At 33.2% G+C, this 18,220-nt stretch overlaps 1 protein-coding gene across 1 annotated transcript in view; it reads right to left on the reverse strand.

Annotated features, from left to right (window-relative positions):
- LOC126737049 (arylsulfatase B-like) overlaps positions 1 to 18,220 on the reverse strand; it is a 68,663-nt gene that overhangs the window by 9,509 nt on the left and 40,934 nt on the right. The window contains exons 5-7 of the mRNA XM_050441742.1: positions 9,053 to 9,199; positions 8,584 to 8,845; positions 8,392 to 8,508 (exon numbers count right to left, since the gene is read on the reverse strand). Coding sequence (XP_050297699.1) covers positions 8,392 to 8,508; positions 8,584 to 8,845; positions 9,053 to 9,199 — 526 coding nt within the window. The remainder of the gene's footprint in view (positions 1 to 8,391; positions 8,509 to 8,583; positions 8,846 to 9,052; positions 9,200 to 18,220) is intronic.

Below are 18,220 nucleotides of genomic sequence, written 5' to 3' on the forward strand. Positions count from 1 at the left end.
TGCTGTAAATACTGTTTTTGGTTATATCTTAATGGGACCTATTTCAACCCCCGGACCTTTATCAGTGACCACGTTATTTTGCCAAATTGATGATCCTATTTCATTGGAATCTCAAGTTAAACAATTTTGGGACCTTGAGCAAATTCCTCAACAACATCATTTATCGTCAGACGAGATTCAGTGTGAAAAGATATTTTTAGATTCATACCAACGATCTGACTCTGGTAGATTTATTGTCAAATTGCCTTTTAAAGAGGAAAATCCTACATTTGGTAATATACGTTCATTAGCTCTCCATAGGTTTTATTCTTTAGAGCGCAAACTCATAAAACATCGTCCAACCTATGAATTATATCGTCAGTTTATTCAGGAGTTTCTTGACTTAGACCACATGGAGTCGGTATCTCCTTCGTTATCTAATTGCTTTTATCTTCCACATCATTGTGTAATTAGGCCTGAGAGCTTAACTACAAAATTACGAGTAGTTTTTAATGGATCTGCTCATTTGCCCAACCTACCCTCTCTAAATGAGACCTTGTATTGTGGTCCAAAACTGCAGAACGATTTGGTATCTATTTTGCTTCGTTTTCGTTACCACAAATTTGTTCTTACTGCTGATATTTCTAAAATGTATCGGCAGGTTGTTGTTGCTCCTGATCATCAGGACTATCAACGCATTCTTTGGCGATTCTCTCCAGATGAACCTATCCAGGACTTCCGTATCAAAAGACTGGTTTATGGTTTAACTTGTTCTCCCTATATTGCTATTAAAACTTTATTAAAATTGGCCGATGATGAAGAAGCTACCTATCCATTGGCAGCTGAAGCTATTCGCTCTAGCATGTACGTAGATGATTACGTCGGGGGAACGTCATCGTTTGAATCTGCGCTGTCCCTTAAAACTGAACTTACAGCTTTGTTGCTAAAGGGAGGGTTTGAACTTCAAAAATGGTCTTCTAATTGCCCGGAACTTCTTAATGATTTATTACCTCATCAGGTAGCCATAAATCCGGTAAATTTTGATTCTTGTAATGCAAATGAAGCATCTTTAAAGGTCCTAGGATTGCAGTGGAATGCTGTAACAGATAATTTTCAATTTAAAGTTAACATTGTCGACAGAAGTTGTACCAAGCGAAATCTTTTATCTCACTTGGCACGAATCTTTGATCCTTTAGGTCTTTTGTCCCCGGTTACGTTTTTACTTAAACATATAATTCAACGAATCTGGACATTAAAACTTGATTGGGATCAGGAACCGCCTGCTGACATTCTTCGGCTTTGGGATAAATTCGCTACCGATCTTTCTAGTTTAAATAATTTTAATCTTTGTCGTTCTATGGTTTTATCGCAATCTTCTCGATGTGAGCTTCATTGTTTTGGCGACGCGAGTGAAAAAGGATTCTGTAGTGCTGTGTATTTTCGTTGCTTTTCCCCTGCTTCTCAAATTTTTACTTATTTTGTCTGTTCTAAGTCCAAAATTGCTCCATTAAAGAAAATTTCCTTACCGCGACTTGAACTTTGTGCCGCAGTTTTAACCGCTCAGCTTTCAGCTTTTGTTTTAAAAGTCTTTTCTGGCAAACTTGACATTTCTCAAGTTTTTTGCTATACCGATTCCACTATAGCTCTAAGTTGGCTTAAATCTTCTCCGCACAAATGGCAAACATTTGTAAGTAACCGAGTTGCTCTCATACAAGAAAACACGGATGTTTGTTCTTGGTTTTACGTTCCGTCTGCAGACAATCCTGCTGACGTGGGCTCCCGCGGGATGCTGCCTTCCGAACTGGTAAATTGTTCTTTATGGTGGACTGCTCCTATTTTACAAAATTCTGAATTTCCGTTTCACAATCATGTTGAAACAACATTACCTTCTGCTGATGCCTTTTTTGAGGAACGCACTGTCACAACTTTGGCTACGGTTGTGGAGTCAAATTTTCTTGACAGTCTTCTTGATCGAAATTCATCTTTTTCTAAATCGGTACGCATTTTGGCCTATATTCGTCGGTTTTATTATAATTGCAAAAATTTATCACAAAAGCGCCTGGAAAGGCTTTCTTCTAATGAGCTATACTGCTCTAGCCTTTGTTTTGTTAAACGCAGTCAGGAACTTTCTTTTGCCAATGAGATTCATTCTCTTCAAACAGGTCAAAAATTATCTAGAAACTTCTTGAAACTATCACCTTTTCTTGATACCGACAATATTCTTCGAGTTGGCGGTCGGCTAGGTCACGCACCTATTGAGTATGACCGAAAGTTTCCTGCCCTCCTGCCTTCTAAATCTCGCTTAACAGATTTACTGATTAAATCTATTCATATTCAATATCTCCATGCTGGAGTCCAAACGGTTCATTTTTTAGTGCTTCAAAGGTTTTGGATCTTATCTGCTAAACGAACGATCCGAAGAATATTGTCGCAATGCATTACTTGTTGGAAAACCAATCCAACAGCTACTTCACCCCAAATGGGTAATTTACCGCTTCCCCGCATTAGTCAACTTAAACCCTTTCTTCATGTAGGGATTGATTATGCTGGTCCGTTCACTATCACGATGTCACGCACTCGAGGCTCTAAAACACTTAAAGCTTATTTGTGTTTATTCATTTGCATGTCTGTTAAAGCCGTTCATTTAGAACTAGTCTCCGACTTAACTGCTGAAGCTTTTGTCGCAGCGTTTAAACGCTTTACTAGTCGGCGAAGCCGATGTGAACATATTTATAGTGATTGCGGCACTAATTTTGTAAAAGCTCGTAAAATTTTCGATTCATTTGCTCGTGATGCAGCCGCTAATTACCAGATTAGTTGGCATTTTAATCCACCCTCTTCACCTCATTTTGGAGGTTTGTGGGAGGCTAATATTAAATCAATTAAAACTCATTTAGTTCGAGTCATCGGAGATCATATCCTGACCTATGAAGAACTTTATACTGTCTTTACCCAAGTTGAAGCTTTAATGAACTCTCGACCATTAACTCCTGTGAGTCTGGACCCTAATGATTTAACCGCTCTTACTCCCGGTCATTTTCTGCTGTTGGAACCTCTAACAGCGCCCCCTGAACCAAGTTTGGAAACTATTCCTATTAATCGGTTATCTCGTTGGCAGTTATTAACCCGCTTTCAACAAACCATATGGTCTAGATGGTCTCACGAGTATCTTCATACTCTTCACCAGCGCACAAAATGGCATCAGTCTTCCCCTTCTTTACAACCTGGGTCACTTGTTGTCATAAAACAAGACCAAATCCCGCCACTTCAATGGCCGCTAGGGCGAATTTTGGAGACTTACCCGGGTAGTGATGGAGTTGTAAGAGTAGCTAAAGTTAAAACGTCTACTGGCACTTTTAAAAGGCCCGCGGTCAAACTTTGTCCTCTGCCGGTAGAATAAACTTGCGCTTTGGTCGGGCGGAAATGGTCCGTCCACATTTAGTTTGTGAACGTCCAAATAGTTTTGATTTTTTCTTTTTATAATATTTATTTGTTTTGCTCTCCAAATTAAAACTACCATTTCAATTAATTTAATTTTCTCCTTTATTACCAAGTTAATTTCTAAGTCTTAACAACAACAAATCTACGCGTGTACGATAGCCTTTAAATTTCTGAATTCCTTTGGTTTGTGCTGAACGGAGACCAGAGAGAAGACGACTTCCTTGTTAGCACTTGATCATCGCGCATTGATTCCAGAGTCGTGATCTATACATTTTTTCCGCAACTGTTGTCTTAATCTTACCGCATCACAGATCGTGATTTACTTATCGAACCCGCAACCACTCTTAGTGATTAAACCCGAATTAGAAGACCCAAGAAGTCCAGAGCAGGCCTGCTGAAGCCGGATACAGACACCTTAAGGTAAGGATCTTTAAAGGCTGGTTTTTCGACCTTTCCACATTTACTTTTATTCACACAAATACAGTCCACTTTAAATCTCTCACTGAATTGTCTAAGTCCACCTTGTGCTTAAATAAAAAATATAAGTAACAATTTTAATTAAAAAGAAAAAAAAAATTGGTTTTCTAAACGACCACACTGAAGTTAGAAAAGTGCAATTTGGTACCAATCTTAAAAAGGTAGAAGAAGCTACAACCACTATATTTTGGTTATAGGGTGAGTCACCCATTAGACCGGATGCACCCCAAGCACAAAATTTTAACTTCAAAAAATGTCAAAAAAATTTTCGCCACTTCGCTTGTGATACCTCAAGTTGATCTTTGGTCTTTGGAGTAGTATTCACTGCATAAGCAGTTTTCCCTAATTTTATACACGGTCAAAGCAAGATATATGTTAAATAAAATATACTCTGCTATATGTGCTATTTTATTTAATGAGATGCTTTCAAGATGGTCAAAATGCTTTCCTTTTTGGGTTAGATACTTATATTTAACATTGCCTTCCTTTGGAATAGATGCACTCTAAGTCCAAAGATAATCAAGTACTCTACGCTGAACTGTTTTTTCTTATATGTTACTTACCAATATCCAATTTAAGTCAAGTATGTCAGATTGTACTTCACAGACAAAAAAGTCAAAAGTACAAATAATGTTTTTAATCCGTATAAAAAAGTTTGTTTTCTAAATTGGAATCTCCTAGTCAACTTTGTGTTTGTTATTAAATGTTTTAAGTTCTGCATTTACCCAGAAAGGAAGATTACATATAAAAGTAGATGCTATATATTAGTATTTATATAATTAGAAAAAAAAATTTATTAAAGCTTTATAGTCCTAAGTGAAATCCGAATAATAATACATACCTGTCTTAAGAAGATACTAAGAATTTCTGAAATGGTCAACTATCAACACGAGGTGAGTGTAATTTCAATGTAAGATGGATAAGTGACAAGCGACAAAAATGCCAGGCGTATAACCAAATGAAGCATAAACGTTTATGATTGAAGAGGTTTTCAACATCATTAGACGATTATATTAGTGGAATGCGTCGGGTTCTTATCTTATCCAAAACCATTAAATTAACAAAGTAAGGTCAATAAACTATCAAATAACTGTTCTAATAGACGTTGCTTTTTCAGATTACCTCATTTTTTAGTCCCTTCAGGTTTTTTGAATTTATGCTGGAGTTTATCACAGAACTACCACTTTTCTGTTATTAAAAAGCAGTCATAACAATCAAGATCCATCGAAATTGCCTACCTACCTTCTACAAATCGACTACTTTTTGCATTACGAAACGTATGTACTGATATGGAAATAAAAGCACCAAGCATAGGAAATATATATATTTAATAACTTCTACCAATTCGTATGAACTCTCCTTTGAAATGAGCACGCCGTTTACTCTCGAGCTTGGCCTACTTTTCGTTGCACACCGTAACAAGGATCGATTTATTTAATTTGCTTTCAATAGCGGGCTTTGAGGAAGTATATTTTTTTAATGATCGCGCACGTCCTTCAAAATGTGCATACACTGCATCCGTAAAGTGGCAGATAAATTCAATAAAAATGAGATGGACCGTTTTAAAAAAAAAATCACATTCTTTTACAAAGGATGATACAAATGAATAGTGATTGCACAAGCAATTTCAAACGAAAAATGATAATAAAATGTAAAATTAAAGAAATACCTACAGCCCATCGCGGTCCCCTGCCCCTAAAAGAAGAACTTATCATCATGAAACTTAAGCCATAAGCCCACTAGCTTTTTTTCTTTTATTGATCTTGTAACTAATTTGCTTTAATTTCTTTATTTATTATTTATCATAATTTAATTATTATCTTATCGCCTCATCATAATATTATGGTATAGTTTTTTAACTGAAATTATATTAATGTTCTGTGAACAATTCAATTTTACGCTTTGTTATATAATTCTTCTGAAGTAATCACTGACGAATTCAGGTACCTCTAGGTTATATTAATATTATTATTAATACTTTCACATATATTTATATATTTACATATATATTTTGCCATATAAATTTCATAAGTTCGTGGTCTTTTATCGATTAATATTAATTCTAATAAACGTCCTTTTTTTTAATCGATTTAATGTGTTTTGCTTCTGAGTGAGTGAGTCTGACTGAGATAACTGACCATGCAGGGAACCCACGAAGCTGGCCGGATAGGTTTTCTTTTTTTCTATCAATTCAGATCTAGGGAATTGTTCTTGTTGTTTAGAATCTTAAGATCAAGACTGTCTAACAAACTCAACTCCCTAGAAACATCCTCTGTAAACCGGTTATTTACGATATATGAAAATCTTGCCGGACTATTTATGACATAAAATTCTTTCATACTTAGATTTTTGGCAAATAGTACAGTTACTAATGTAATTTGTTACATCTCTTACTAATGTTGTCCAATAATAGTTTTTTTTATTTAGTCTATTGGTTGTTATTCCACGATATCCTGTTTTATAGATATGGTAATAGTTGGTCTTACCTTGTTGTTCTGATTGAGTAGTTACATTAGTTAGTTTTGAAGAACAGATTAGAGAAGAGTAGAAGAGAGGTTTTAAAGTTATTCTGTCGATTTTTTTCTTGTATATTTTAAAAAAAAATATCACTTGTCCTCTTTGTTTGGAAAGTGAAAATAAAATGTTTCCTCATTTTTAGGATTTGCTAAATCTTTTTCGAAACACATTTTTCGACAATGTATGTACATAGTATCTAAAATTGCAAAAGCTTTCTCTGTTATGAATCCATGTACCGTTGTACCTTCTGACATTTTAATTATAATTTGGTGTTTGGTGATTAATAGGGCTTTCACAAAAAGGATAGAATTGTAAAGGTGGTTCGTCTGCAGATCATCTGCATGTATCGTAGTCACAGAATTTTTAAAGAAGTTTTGTAAAGATTTGTCAATATCACCAGGTTCATTATGTAAAGAGCTTGATGTAGGTTTTTGTTAAGTAGTGTTAGAAGTTGGAATGACTTCTATATTTTTAGTAGGAATATCGTATACACTGTTTCCTTACGTTTTATATAATCGATCTCATAATCATACCCAGACAATAATAATTTCCAACTTACTAGCTTGGAGTTTTATTCTTTAAAGATTTCCAACCATTTTAAAGGTCTGTGGTCTATTTTAATTTAAATTGTCTGGCAAAAAAATACGGGCAAATATATTTCACTGACCATATTAAAGCGAGTAGTTCTTTCTTTGTTAAGTTTCAAAAAACTATATTTTAAGTTTTTTCATTGTGCATGTTTAACTTAGTATGGAGGTATTTTCCAATAGGTAGCGAAGCTCTTTAAACCTTTATACATTCTGATCGCTTTAAAAGCTTCTAATTCCTTAAAAAGAAATCTGGTTAAACCATTGGATAAGCTAGATCCCTAGAAAGCTTTTAACTTCTTTATGAGTTTTAGATAAAGGTACTTTTAAAATAGCATTAATCTTTTTTGATTTAGGTGTAATAATGCTTTCAGTGTTAATTGTGTGTCCTAAAAATTATTTTTTTTTTTAATTTGTGAATTATCAAAATATAATTTTAGGTTATAGTCCGATAATTATTTTAAATGTCTCTTGGATTTTTAACATACAATACAATTATGTCGTCTATATACATACTAATATACTAAGCAAATATATATACTATATATATATATATATACTATATATATATATACTATATATACTAAGCAAAATCTGTTAATGTATTATTTAAGGACTTCATTAATCATCCGTTGGAAAGTTGCCGGTCTTTTCAATCTTTATGAATTTGTATCTGATGGAAACCAATTACCAAATCTAAAGTTGTAAAATATTGGCATTTTAAGCTTATCCAATAAATTGTCTATGTTTGGAATACAAAACAATATAAAAATATATGAGATATAGATATATATGAGAACCAAATAATGAGTTGGTTCTACTTCCTTTTAGACTGAACTAAAAAGGACATTGCCTATTATAAGATTTCCGGCGATATTAATTAAGGGTACAGTTATATTCTATTTTCATCATCGTTTTAAAATAATTTTGAACAATGCCTCTGAAATATTGCTAGGAGCTCTTAATATCTAATTAGCCTGACTAATTAGACCTTAAACTCTTTTACTGAATTTACTTATGAATACCTGTTTTTTAAACGCTTCATTTTTTAATACATCTGTATTAAAAATAATACAGATGTATTAAAAAATTGATTAGATTCTTCCAAACAAAAACTTGTATCTCCAGATTCATTAAATCAAATAGTTTATTCGGGTAGAGACTTTGTATGTTGGTATACTTGCAATAACATGCAATCTTAGCATTATTGCTTCTGCAAAATTGGCCGCTTTTCAATTCATTCCTGTTGATGTCCCGTTTTGTTACCTTTTAATTGTTGATGTTTTATTTACCTTCGTGATTTGATAAAAAGGAGTTATTATTTGTATAATTGCAAATTTCTTTAATAAATTAGTGTTTTTTTTATAGAAAATTATATGTATGTACTTACCTATAGTTGGTGCTCCATTATCACTGATAAATGCAATAACGGTATTTGATAACATATTCTTTTGATCCAATATTTCCATAATTGTGCCCAAACTTTCATCCAGTTTTGAAACCATGGCTAAAATATACATATATATCTATTTTAATAATAATTTATTAAAAATTTAATGATAATAAAATAATTATGTATTACCTGCATAAGTTCGTCTATTGGCATCTACAATATGACTTAATTTATTTATATTTTCTTGTGGAGCTTCCAAAAGCTTTCCTTTATTAGCTGTATGAACTCCTAAATGTGCCAACATAATAAATATTGGTTTGGATCCATCAGAGTTCTTAATTGTATTAGTGGTATATTCAGTAAATAGATCTGTTGCATATCTTCCTGCTTCTTCAAATACTGCTTGGCCATTTTTACGTAGATCAAATCCTGTATAGTCACGATCATTAAACTGAAAATAAATATTTACTGATTAACGAAAATTTATATAAAATACATTTTGCCATGATTTGGAGTATCTGCTGCTAAATCAAAATTTAAAAGATTTTAGATAATAATAATATTTCTTTTTAAGTTTTCAAAGATTGTAATTTTCTACATTATTTTAGCAAAATTTAAAACAAACAATATTTTTAAAAAAATTATTTGTTGAGCGTACCGTCCATGTAGAGAGGTAATCATAATAGCTAGTATATGAATTGTAAAACCCAAAATGGTGGTCAAAACCTCTAAAGGTAGGTGTTTCATTCCATTTGCTACAGCCCAGATGCCATTTACCAACCAAATGTGTCTCGTACCCCGCTTCCTAAAAAAATTTTAGTTAAAAATAGAAGTAACAACTTTGTTAACATCTTCAATTCAGTACAATTGAAGCTCTCGGGGCAACAAGGTACATAAGCCACACTCATTCAAGTTCCTTATCAGTTGGATAGTAATCTCTAAAATAAAAATTAAAATAACTTTCAGATACATTTTCTGATCACTTTTTTGTTGACTGAAAATATCCAATATATTCTGCCGCCAACGAAATAATTTGGGTTTCTATTAAATTACTTTGCAAATGGCTTGTGACCTTTAAAGTCCAGTTAAATAATAAGCAATTCTCGATTTTTAGTAAAATGTGCCTTATGTACCTTGTTGCCCCAAACCCCTCAATTAAGGTATCTGCCTACAAGACATACCCTGTAACTGTTCTGTTGCTGTATGGAATTTATAGCCTTTTAAAAAACTGAGGTCTCTCTTAACGGTTGTAATTGGAATATGTTTTATTATTGAAGATGATAAAAGAAAAATTGAATACAAAATAATTCTACTAGGAGTATATTGAGTCAAGGATAGTGGCACCACCGTCAATAAAATCCTATTTTATTTAGGAATTATATAATAAAACATATGTAAGAAGAATAACAAAATATTAAAGAACTATATACTTAAATTAGAGACCCAAATGAAAAAGTACGAAAAAAATATTTGCTGCTAATGAGAGATGCCTTCGCGAAACCGGTAGTGTTACTCCTGTAACAAACCACCTGTAATCAATTAAAGACTGCACCCTATGATAAGCCATTAATGTAACTCATTTTGAACATAAGTTTAGGGTCAATGTGTGGTCGGGAATCAAAGCTAACTGGTGTAAATTATTTAGAATATTTACAAAATACTCTGCTAGATATATTAGAAGAATTGCCATTACAACTTCGGCAAGATATGTGGTTTATGCATGATGGTGCTCCACCGCATTGCACTTTAAATGTTCGTAATTATTTTCATCAACAATATCCAAATAGATGGATTGGAAGAAAAAGTGACGTTCCTGTAAACTGGCGACCACGCTTACCGGACTTGATTCCATTAGATTATTTTTTGTGGAGGTACTCTAGAGCAATTAATACAGAAGAAGAGTTATGGGTAAGGATTCAAAATGCAGCCAACAAATTGAAGAACGATGGAAAGTTGATGCAAAGAGTACTTTTTGACTTTTTAAGCCGTGTTAATATGTGTATTTATGTTGACGGAAATCATTTTGATGAACAACACAAAACATTTCATTCCAATTTTTTGTTATTCCGGTGCGGCATCAAGGGCTTAAACAAGAAATATCTTGGTGAGAGTTAAATTTACCAGGTTGTGATAAAACTAAAAAACCTCTGGGTACCGATTTTTTAAAGTGGTCTCTCGGAAAAAATAAATAAAATCGATTTTTAATTTTTAAATTTAACACCCTATAACTAAGAAACGAAGCAACTTTGGACAAAGGTAAATTGCTTTAAATCGGCTTATTTTGACTTTAGGAATATATCCTAGGATTTTATACAGACCCTTTAGAGATACCCTGTATATTAAATATTATCAAGTATAAGATATAATTCACCACCTTTGGGATATAAACTAAAAAAATTAAAAAATGTACTATTTAGAAAAATATTCAATGGAAAAAAATTGATTTTATGAGCAAAAGAACCAATGTTTATATGCCTTGAGTATTATACTTGTCAATATCATTCATAATATGCGAAAGATGCCTTAGGAAATTAATTTTCGAACCTCTTTATAAATAAATAAAGGCAATTTATAAACCAAAAGTAGAAATGACTTAAGCCTCTCATGATTATGAATCAAATTTTGTATTAATGATTTATTTTAAATTTGGAAAATTTGTTGCATTAAAAGATCTAATCTTATTAAGAAAATACGCTTATATAAAATGTAAAATAATACTGTCATGCTAAGAAACAAAGGCCTAAGTCATCTCATTCAAAATTGAGATTTTGCATATTTGAAACTCCTGGGGATTAAGCAATACTAAACAAAATTTAAATAATTCAATTTTAGAATTAAAAAAATATGCCAAAATCACAATTAAAGAAAAACCAACTCGATCCTTTTAAAATATTTTTTCTCTATTATATAAAAAAAGCTTAAATGATAAATTTATCAAACCTACTTAAGAAAGCCCATATAGCACACAATTTTATGACTTTTTTATATGTAATGTTATACGGTCCGTTTCTTTACGCTTGTTGATTTTTGCAAAGTTTACAGAATAGAATAGTATTCTATTCTGTAAACTTTGGTGGAACTATGAAGATTATGCAAAGTTGCCGTTATTTCTACAATAAAATGCAAAACATTTTTAAATAATTATATAATGCATTTCGGCTAATGTTATTAGTCATCGTCAAATTCAGAACAATAACATACATAAGTCTTCAAAGTTCAGACAAATGTTACCTCTGTTACTAACATTTATAATATAAACATATTGGATATTTACCCGATTTTTCCTAAGCACATATAAAACTAATTGCGACGTTTTGGTACGTGGGAGGTATTATTTAACGTTTGCTGGATAAGGAAACAATTTATCTTCTTTGCTTTTTAAGCAAAACAAATTAAATTTGGTATGTAAGTATCTTAGATAAACGCAAATTTCTTGACATTTTATAATAAAGAATATTTAAGATATTTAAGAAAAACCAATTTAAGTTTAACACCGTGTATCTTGTAAACAAAGCCATTACGGATACATGTTTATTTGAACTTTTTGTCTTAGAGTTAATCAAAAAATTGCAGTCAAATAAATTATTAAAATATTTAATTAATACCGTGTATAGAAGTGCACGGTCACAGTGTAATTAACAGTATCTTAATTATATTAGCACTCAATTTTAAGATTTTTTTATTTCTATTTAGCTACTTAAGTTTGGTTTCTTATCTAAATGAAAATCAAAATATAATTCTTTAATTTATTAAAATAAACAAATAAAATCGCTATTTAAAAAATATTAAGTAAAATTTTTAAAAGTTCTAATTTATGTGTCTAACTACTTTGATAGTTTGAAAAAAATATTTAAAAACATCTAATTCTCGTCTAAAAATCTAATACTTTTAATTATTTATATAAAGTAGCTTTTGTTGCATGATTTGTTGCTTAGCTTTATTTTCTGGGGTAGTAATAATACTCTCGGAAACCCTTAACTATAATGCGGACTTGCTGAGAAAAATTAGTTTGGCTTACTCAAGTCAGTATGAACAATATCATTAAAGTTCACACCAATTCATTCTGCATTTTTCGGTCTCATCAGTCCAGATACTTTGATCCTTGTACCGTAGAATGGGGCTATTTGAGAATTTTTTTGAGGTTTTTGAGCGATATCTATAAGACAAAAGTAAGCTTGATCAATTTTGTAATGGCGTTGGAAAGACCTATGATAGAGGTATCTATTTCTTATATTTGACTAACGGCTTCCTCTTCTGGGAGCCTGGTCCCTGAACCTTCAATCTTAGGAGGGCTAAGTATCATGATAATCATTTCGGTTGTTACCTCGTCTTCATCTAACTTAGGAGGAGATAAAAATCTTTCCGTTTTGGAGGATTTTTTTAAAAACGATGTTTTGAAAACCCGTTCCCGTTTAGCAGGGTAACGGATTTTATTTGTCCTATATTCCTATATAACATTGGCTTGAAATTGTTGCCGTGTATCGAACAACTACCCAATCATTGACCTTAAGATTACTAAAGTTTATAAGAGGATGGTCATCATCGTCACTTATTTCTTGCTGATTTTCATCATCATGTTCTTCTGGTTGGATTTCTTTATCAGGTTTTTTCAAATTAAAACAGGGAAGGTCGTCATCGTCAATATTTTGTAGCTGGTCTTCTTCATCATCTGATGATTCGCATGAACTTATTTCAGAAACATTTCTACTAGTAGACGGGTACAAATCAGATGTAGAAACACTTTTTCCTGCTTCTACAGTAAGCTTCTTGCGACGCGGTGCTTTACGCTGCTCACAACTACCCATACGCATTTTTTTTAGGACATCCAAAACTGAGCTTGAAATGCTTGAATCTAAAATATTAGAATCTGTACCTGTGGTGGACGATGCAGGTAATCTTTCCTTTGGTTGCGCAGGATTTAGAGGGTGCAATCCAGTTTTGGCAAATCCGGAGATTAAATTTTGCCTTCCTTTGCCATTCTCTTCAATCTTGTTATGGAGCTGTGCAAGCAATCTAGGGAATACATCTTTTGAGAGTGTAGTCATTTTCCGCCCTTGGCCTTTCTTCCACGTTGTCAGAATTTCGCGCCAATATTTCTTAAGTGGAGAATAAAATGCGACGTCTAATGGCTGCATGACATGGGTCGCATTGCTTGGCAAATAAATAAATGCAATATCCATTTTCTCGCACGTTTTAAGGACGTCTTCGGAAAAGTGAGAAGATAAGTTGTCCCCAATGAGAGCCTAAAATGAAAATTAAATATGGGTAAAATGACTTAAACCTCTCTGTTATACCTACTCACCTTTTTTCCAGGTTTATTTTTAAAAAATGGAACTACTACAGTAAAAAACCAATTTCGAAAACAAGCGGACTCGAACCACCCGCTTTTAGACCTATTACATCTGGCACCTTTAGGGCCTCCCTTAGTCCATGAGTCCCAAAGATGCTCACCTTTATACACTACATAAACTGATAATATCTGGCCATCAGCAGTACCAGCATACATTAAGCTTATGGCTGTTTTTGTCGAATTTATCACTCTTTCTGGGTACCTTGATCCTCTTTTATAAATATATTTCTTAGTGCCTGGGTTGTCGGTAAGGTTTGTTTCATCATAATTTATCATTAAACTAGGATTTACCGCTAATAAAGTATCTCGGGCATTATCAAAAAAATTGTCGATAACTTCTGGTGAAAGTGAAGCTCTTTTAGTTGAAATATTGGATGATAGACGGTTTGATATGAGCTTTTCGTGTCGTTTAAGAAAAGTTAATGCCCAATCTCTACCAGGAAAGTTATCCTTCAAACGAACCTCCTGTACACCTTTTTTATCCAGGTAATTCTTCGCAAAAAGTCTTAGATCCAATATGTCAAAGGGAAATCCCCAAACTGCCATAATATTTAGGTATTTCACAAACTGTTCCTCTTCTTCCTTGGAAAATATTGAAGGTCTTCCCGGTTTTTCAAATATATTGGTCCCCCTAGCACGTCTGCTTATGGTGGCGATGGGCACTTTGAAATGCTCGGAGGCCTTAGCCAAAGTTAACCGCCCTTTTTTTACTTCTTCTATTGCTCTGTCTAAGGCTTTCTCTGAGTAATGCCTATATGGCACGTAATTTTTGCCATTTCTGACATGGCTAAATGTTTTTTTATAAGTGCGCACCATTATCTCATACCATTCTAAAAAAGCCAATTTCATTTGAAAGCAATTTCTAACAATTTTCAAATAGCCCCCATGCCTTCTCAAATAGCCCCCAGTCACTTCTCAAATTACCCCACTCCAGAAAATACTGAATAAAAAAAAACAAAAAAATCCTAAAATGTTTATGTTACCAATACACCTTCCTAAAACCCCATACTTTTATTTGGATTAAGTGTCAATATCATACAATTAATCGGTTTAGATTTACGGAGTAAAGTTAACCACTTACCGTTCTTTCACCAAAAAACACGTGTTTTTCCTAATATTTTTACGCGCCAAAATAAAACAGCTACCTTTCGTCGATCTGCGCTCGAGTATGCGGTTGCATGTGTACTAATGGCCTTGCGCGGCGTTTGCGTATTGTTATTAACTCTGTATTTTTCGGATGAATTCTCAAATTACCCCTGATTTCCAGAATAGCCCCATTCTACGGTACCAGTTTTTTACAAATAGCAAATATCGGAATTTAACGAACAAGTTTTAATCCATATTTTCTATAAAAATTCACAATAAGGGTTGCAACCATTTTTGCACAAGTCTTACAACGACTAAAGTATATCGCCATTTTAGTTCGCCAATTGGATAAACGCCAACATTTATACAAACCAAACATAACCTCACCTTTTTAGGATTTTCATATGTCGAGATGAGACTTTTTTTTCTATAAACATGTTAGTTACAGTTCACTCTGATTTTGACCTAGGATCGGTTTATTTTCAACATGAAGGCTGTCTTGCTCATAATGCGGTTATGGTAACAGAATTTTTAACAAATACTTTTCCAAATTGACTTATTAGTGGAACTCGCGATTTTAAATGGCCTTTAAAGGCTTTTAAAAGGCCTAGGCCAGGCCTATCTCTAGACTAATCCTCAAATGAGTTTTATTTTTAACATGTAGTCTCGGACAAGGTCCCTGAAGCATCTACCTCCTTCCATAATTTGACTGCACATCACCATGTACCATCTATGTCACCTGTAAATACCATGAACAATAGTTCAAAACCATTAAATCTTGAAAAATGGAAGGTAAAGTTCTCTAGTGACTCTAAATTGTCTATTCACGACTTTCTTGATAGATTGACTGAAATGAGTATATCTCGGAATGTTAGTGAAAAAGAACTGTATGACTGTGCTATAGACTTATTCTCAGGTAAAGCTTTAAAGTGGTATAGAGCTTATCGTCATAGGGTTAGTAGTTTGGGAATCTTTAAGTGATTTACTCCGTCTTAATTTTTAAACCAGCTGACTATCGAGCTAGGCTTTTTAAGGGAATTTTGGAGCGTACACAGATACTTCTGAAAGTATTTTTGATTATCTATCCTGTATGCAAGCTTTTTTTAGGAGATATGTAGAACTTTCTTCTGAAACCCAATTAGATTTCCATATTAGAAATTGTCACGTTTTTATACTACTCAGCTACCTGATGTTAACACTCTCGAAGAACTAAAGCAAGAATATTTAAAGCTAAGACCAAAAAGTACAGAGCTGAACATTATGTTCCACTATCCCAGAAACGTCAGCAGTTCGTTGAACCCAATTTCGCTTTTGTTGGAGTTGAATAACCTTCCTTTAATAATATGTTACCTACATCTTTTGGTAATGAGAGGACATTATCTGCTCTTGGTGTTAATAGAGTGAACTTACCAAATAACAGACGACAAAAACCTAATCTTGTTTATTGGAATTGTCAGAATACGGGTCATTTAAACAGAAAATGTCCTAGTCCTAAAAAGAACCATTGTTTTCGTTGTAGTACTCCTAACGTTACTGTTAGAAATTGCTCATAATTTAATAATTCGGAAAACGGTCATTGTACTTCCTGAGCTTTCTCATAAAATCATTCTAGGTATAGACTTTTGGAAAACCATGATTATTATCAGATCTATATCTCAGATCCTAGACAGGATGTCTGACATTTTTCTAAATCTGTTGACATTTTTTGTGTCTAGGATGTTGATAGTTTGTTTCCTTCAGAACGAAGTTATTGAGAGGTCAAAGAGTCCTTGGTCTAGTCCTGTATGCCTTGCTCACAAGAAGGATGAATCTTTTTGTTTCTGTATTGATTTTAGGCAGCATAATGAACACACCAAAAAAGATGCTTATCCACTTCCCTACATATCCATCATCCTCAATCGGTTAAGAAATAGTCGTTACATTAGTACTATTGATATTAAGTCAGCATTTTGACAAGTACCTATGTGTAAATCATCTAAAGAATACACCGCTTCCACTGTTCCAGGTAGAGGCCTTTTCCAGTTCTGTCGTATGCCCTTTGCCTTATTAAATGCTCGTGCAATATGGCATAGTCATTAATACTATCCTAGGTCCAGAGCTAGAACCAAATGTCATGTGTTTCGTGGAAGATATATTTTTAATTTCAAACATATTTTTTGATCATTTGCAACTTTTAGAGACTGTTTTTAATAGATTACATCAGGCTGGTCTTATAATTAATATAATTTCCCTGGATAAATGTAATTTCTGCAAACCATCTTTAAAATATCTTGGTTATCTGGTTGACAAGAAAGAATTACGCCCTGATCCCGAAAAGGTTGAAGCCATTAAGAACATTCCACCATCCAAGAGCATCAATGAGGTCCGTAGATTTGTTAGAACTACCTCTTGGTATCAATGTTTTGTCCCTAAGTTTTCTTTGGTGTTATCACCTAATTTTAACTTGACTAAAAAGAAGGTCAAATTTTATTGGAACCCTGAATGTCAAAAATAATTTAATATCCTTAAAGAATGTCTTATTACCGCGACAATTTTAACAGCACCTGATTTTAAGAATAAAATGTTCTACCTGCAAACTGATGCCTCTAACTATGATCTTGGAGCAGTTTTGATAGATCATGCCACTTTATTATGGCTACACCATTTGAATGATCCACAAAGTCAGCTTGGACGATGGCATTTGCGTCTCCAACAATTCGCTTTCGAGCTTATCTACCAAAAAGGCAAAGATAATATATTTCCCGATTTTCTATCTCGAGCTGAATATTGTTTCTGTAAACTCTGTTGTTAACTCTAATCCACCCAATTATTTTCCTACAACATCAAGTGACAAATAGTTTATATCTATGGTCGATAAGGTTGAGAAAAATTCCTTAAAATTTCCTCTATGGCGTACTCAAAATGGTAATCTCTATAAATTTGTTAAACCTCTCATCACTAAATTGTCTTTACCATCTGATAATAGGAAAGTTGTTGTTCCTAAAGACAACAGAAAAGATATTCTTCAGCGTTGCCATGATATTCCAACTTCTGGTCATGTAGATATTTATAAAACTTTTAGTTAAATCATTCAGAACTTCTATTGGTCTAAAATGAAAACTGATGTTGCGAGATGTATAAAATCTTGTACTGCCTGTGCTCAGAATAACGTAGAGCAAAAAGCTCCAGCAGGTTTATTGTCATGTGATCGACCACCAATCGATGATTTATTTCAAGCCATCATTTTTGATTATCTTGGTCCTTGATCAAAAAAGGTTTTTGTTATATTCTGTTTATTTCAAATTATTTAGGTAAGTCTTTATATTTACACCCTTGTCGTACAGCCAAAGCTAAGTCATTATGGTTCTTTATGGTACTCCTATGTATTTGACTTATGATAATGGTATTCAG

Source organism: Anthonomus grandis, chromosome 6 (assembly GCF_022605725.1).
Source record: "Anthonomus grandis grandis chromosome 6, icAntGran1.3, whole genome shotgun sequence".
Taxonomy (NCBI): Eukaryota; Metazoa; Arthropoda; class Insecta; order Coleoptera; family Curculionidae; genus Anthonomus; species Anthonomus grandis.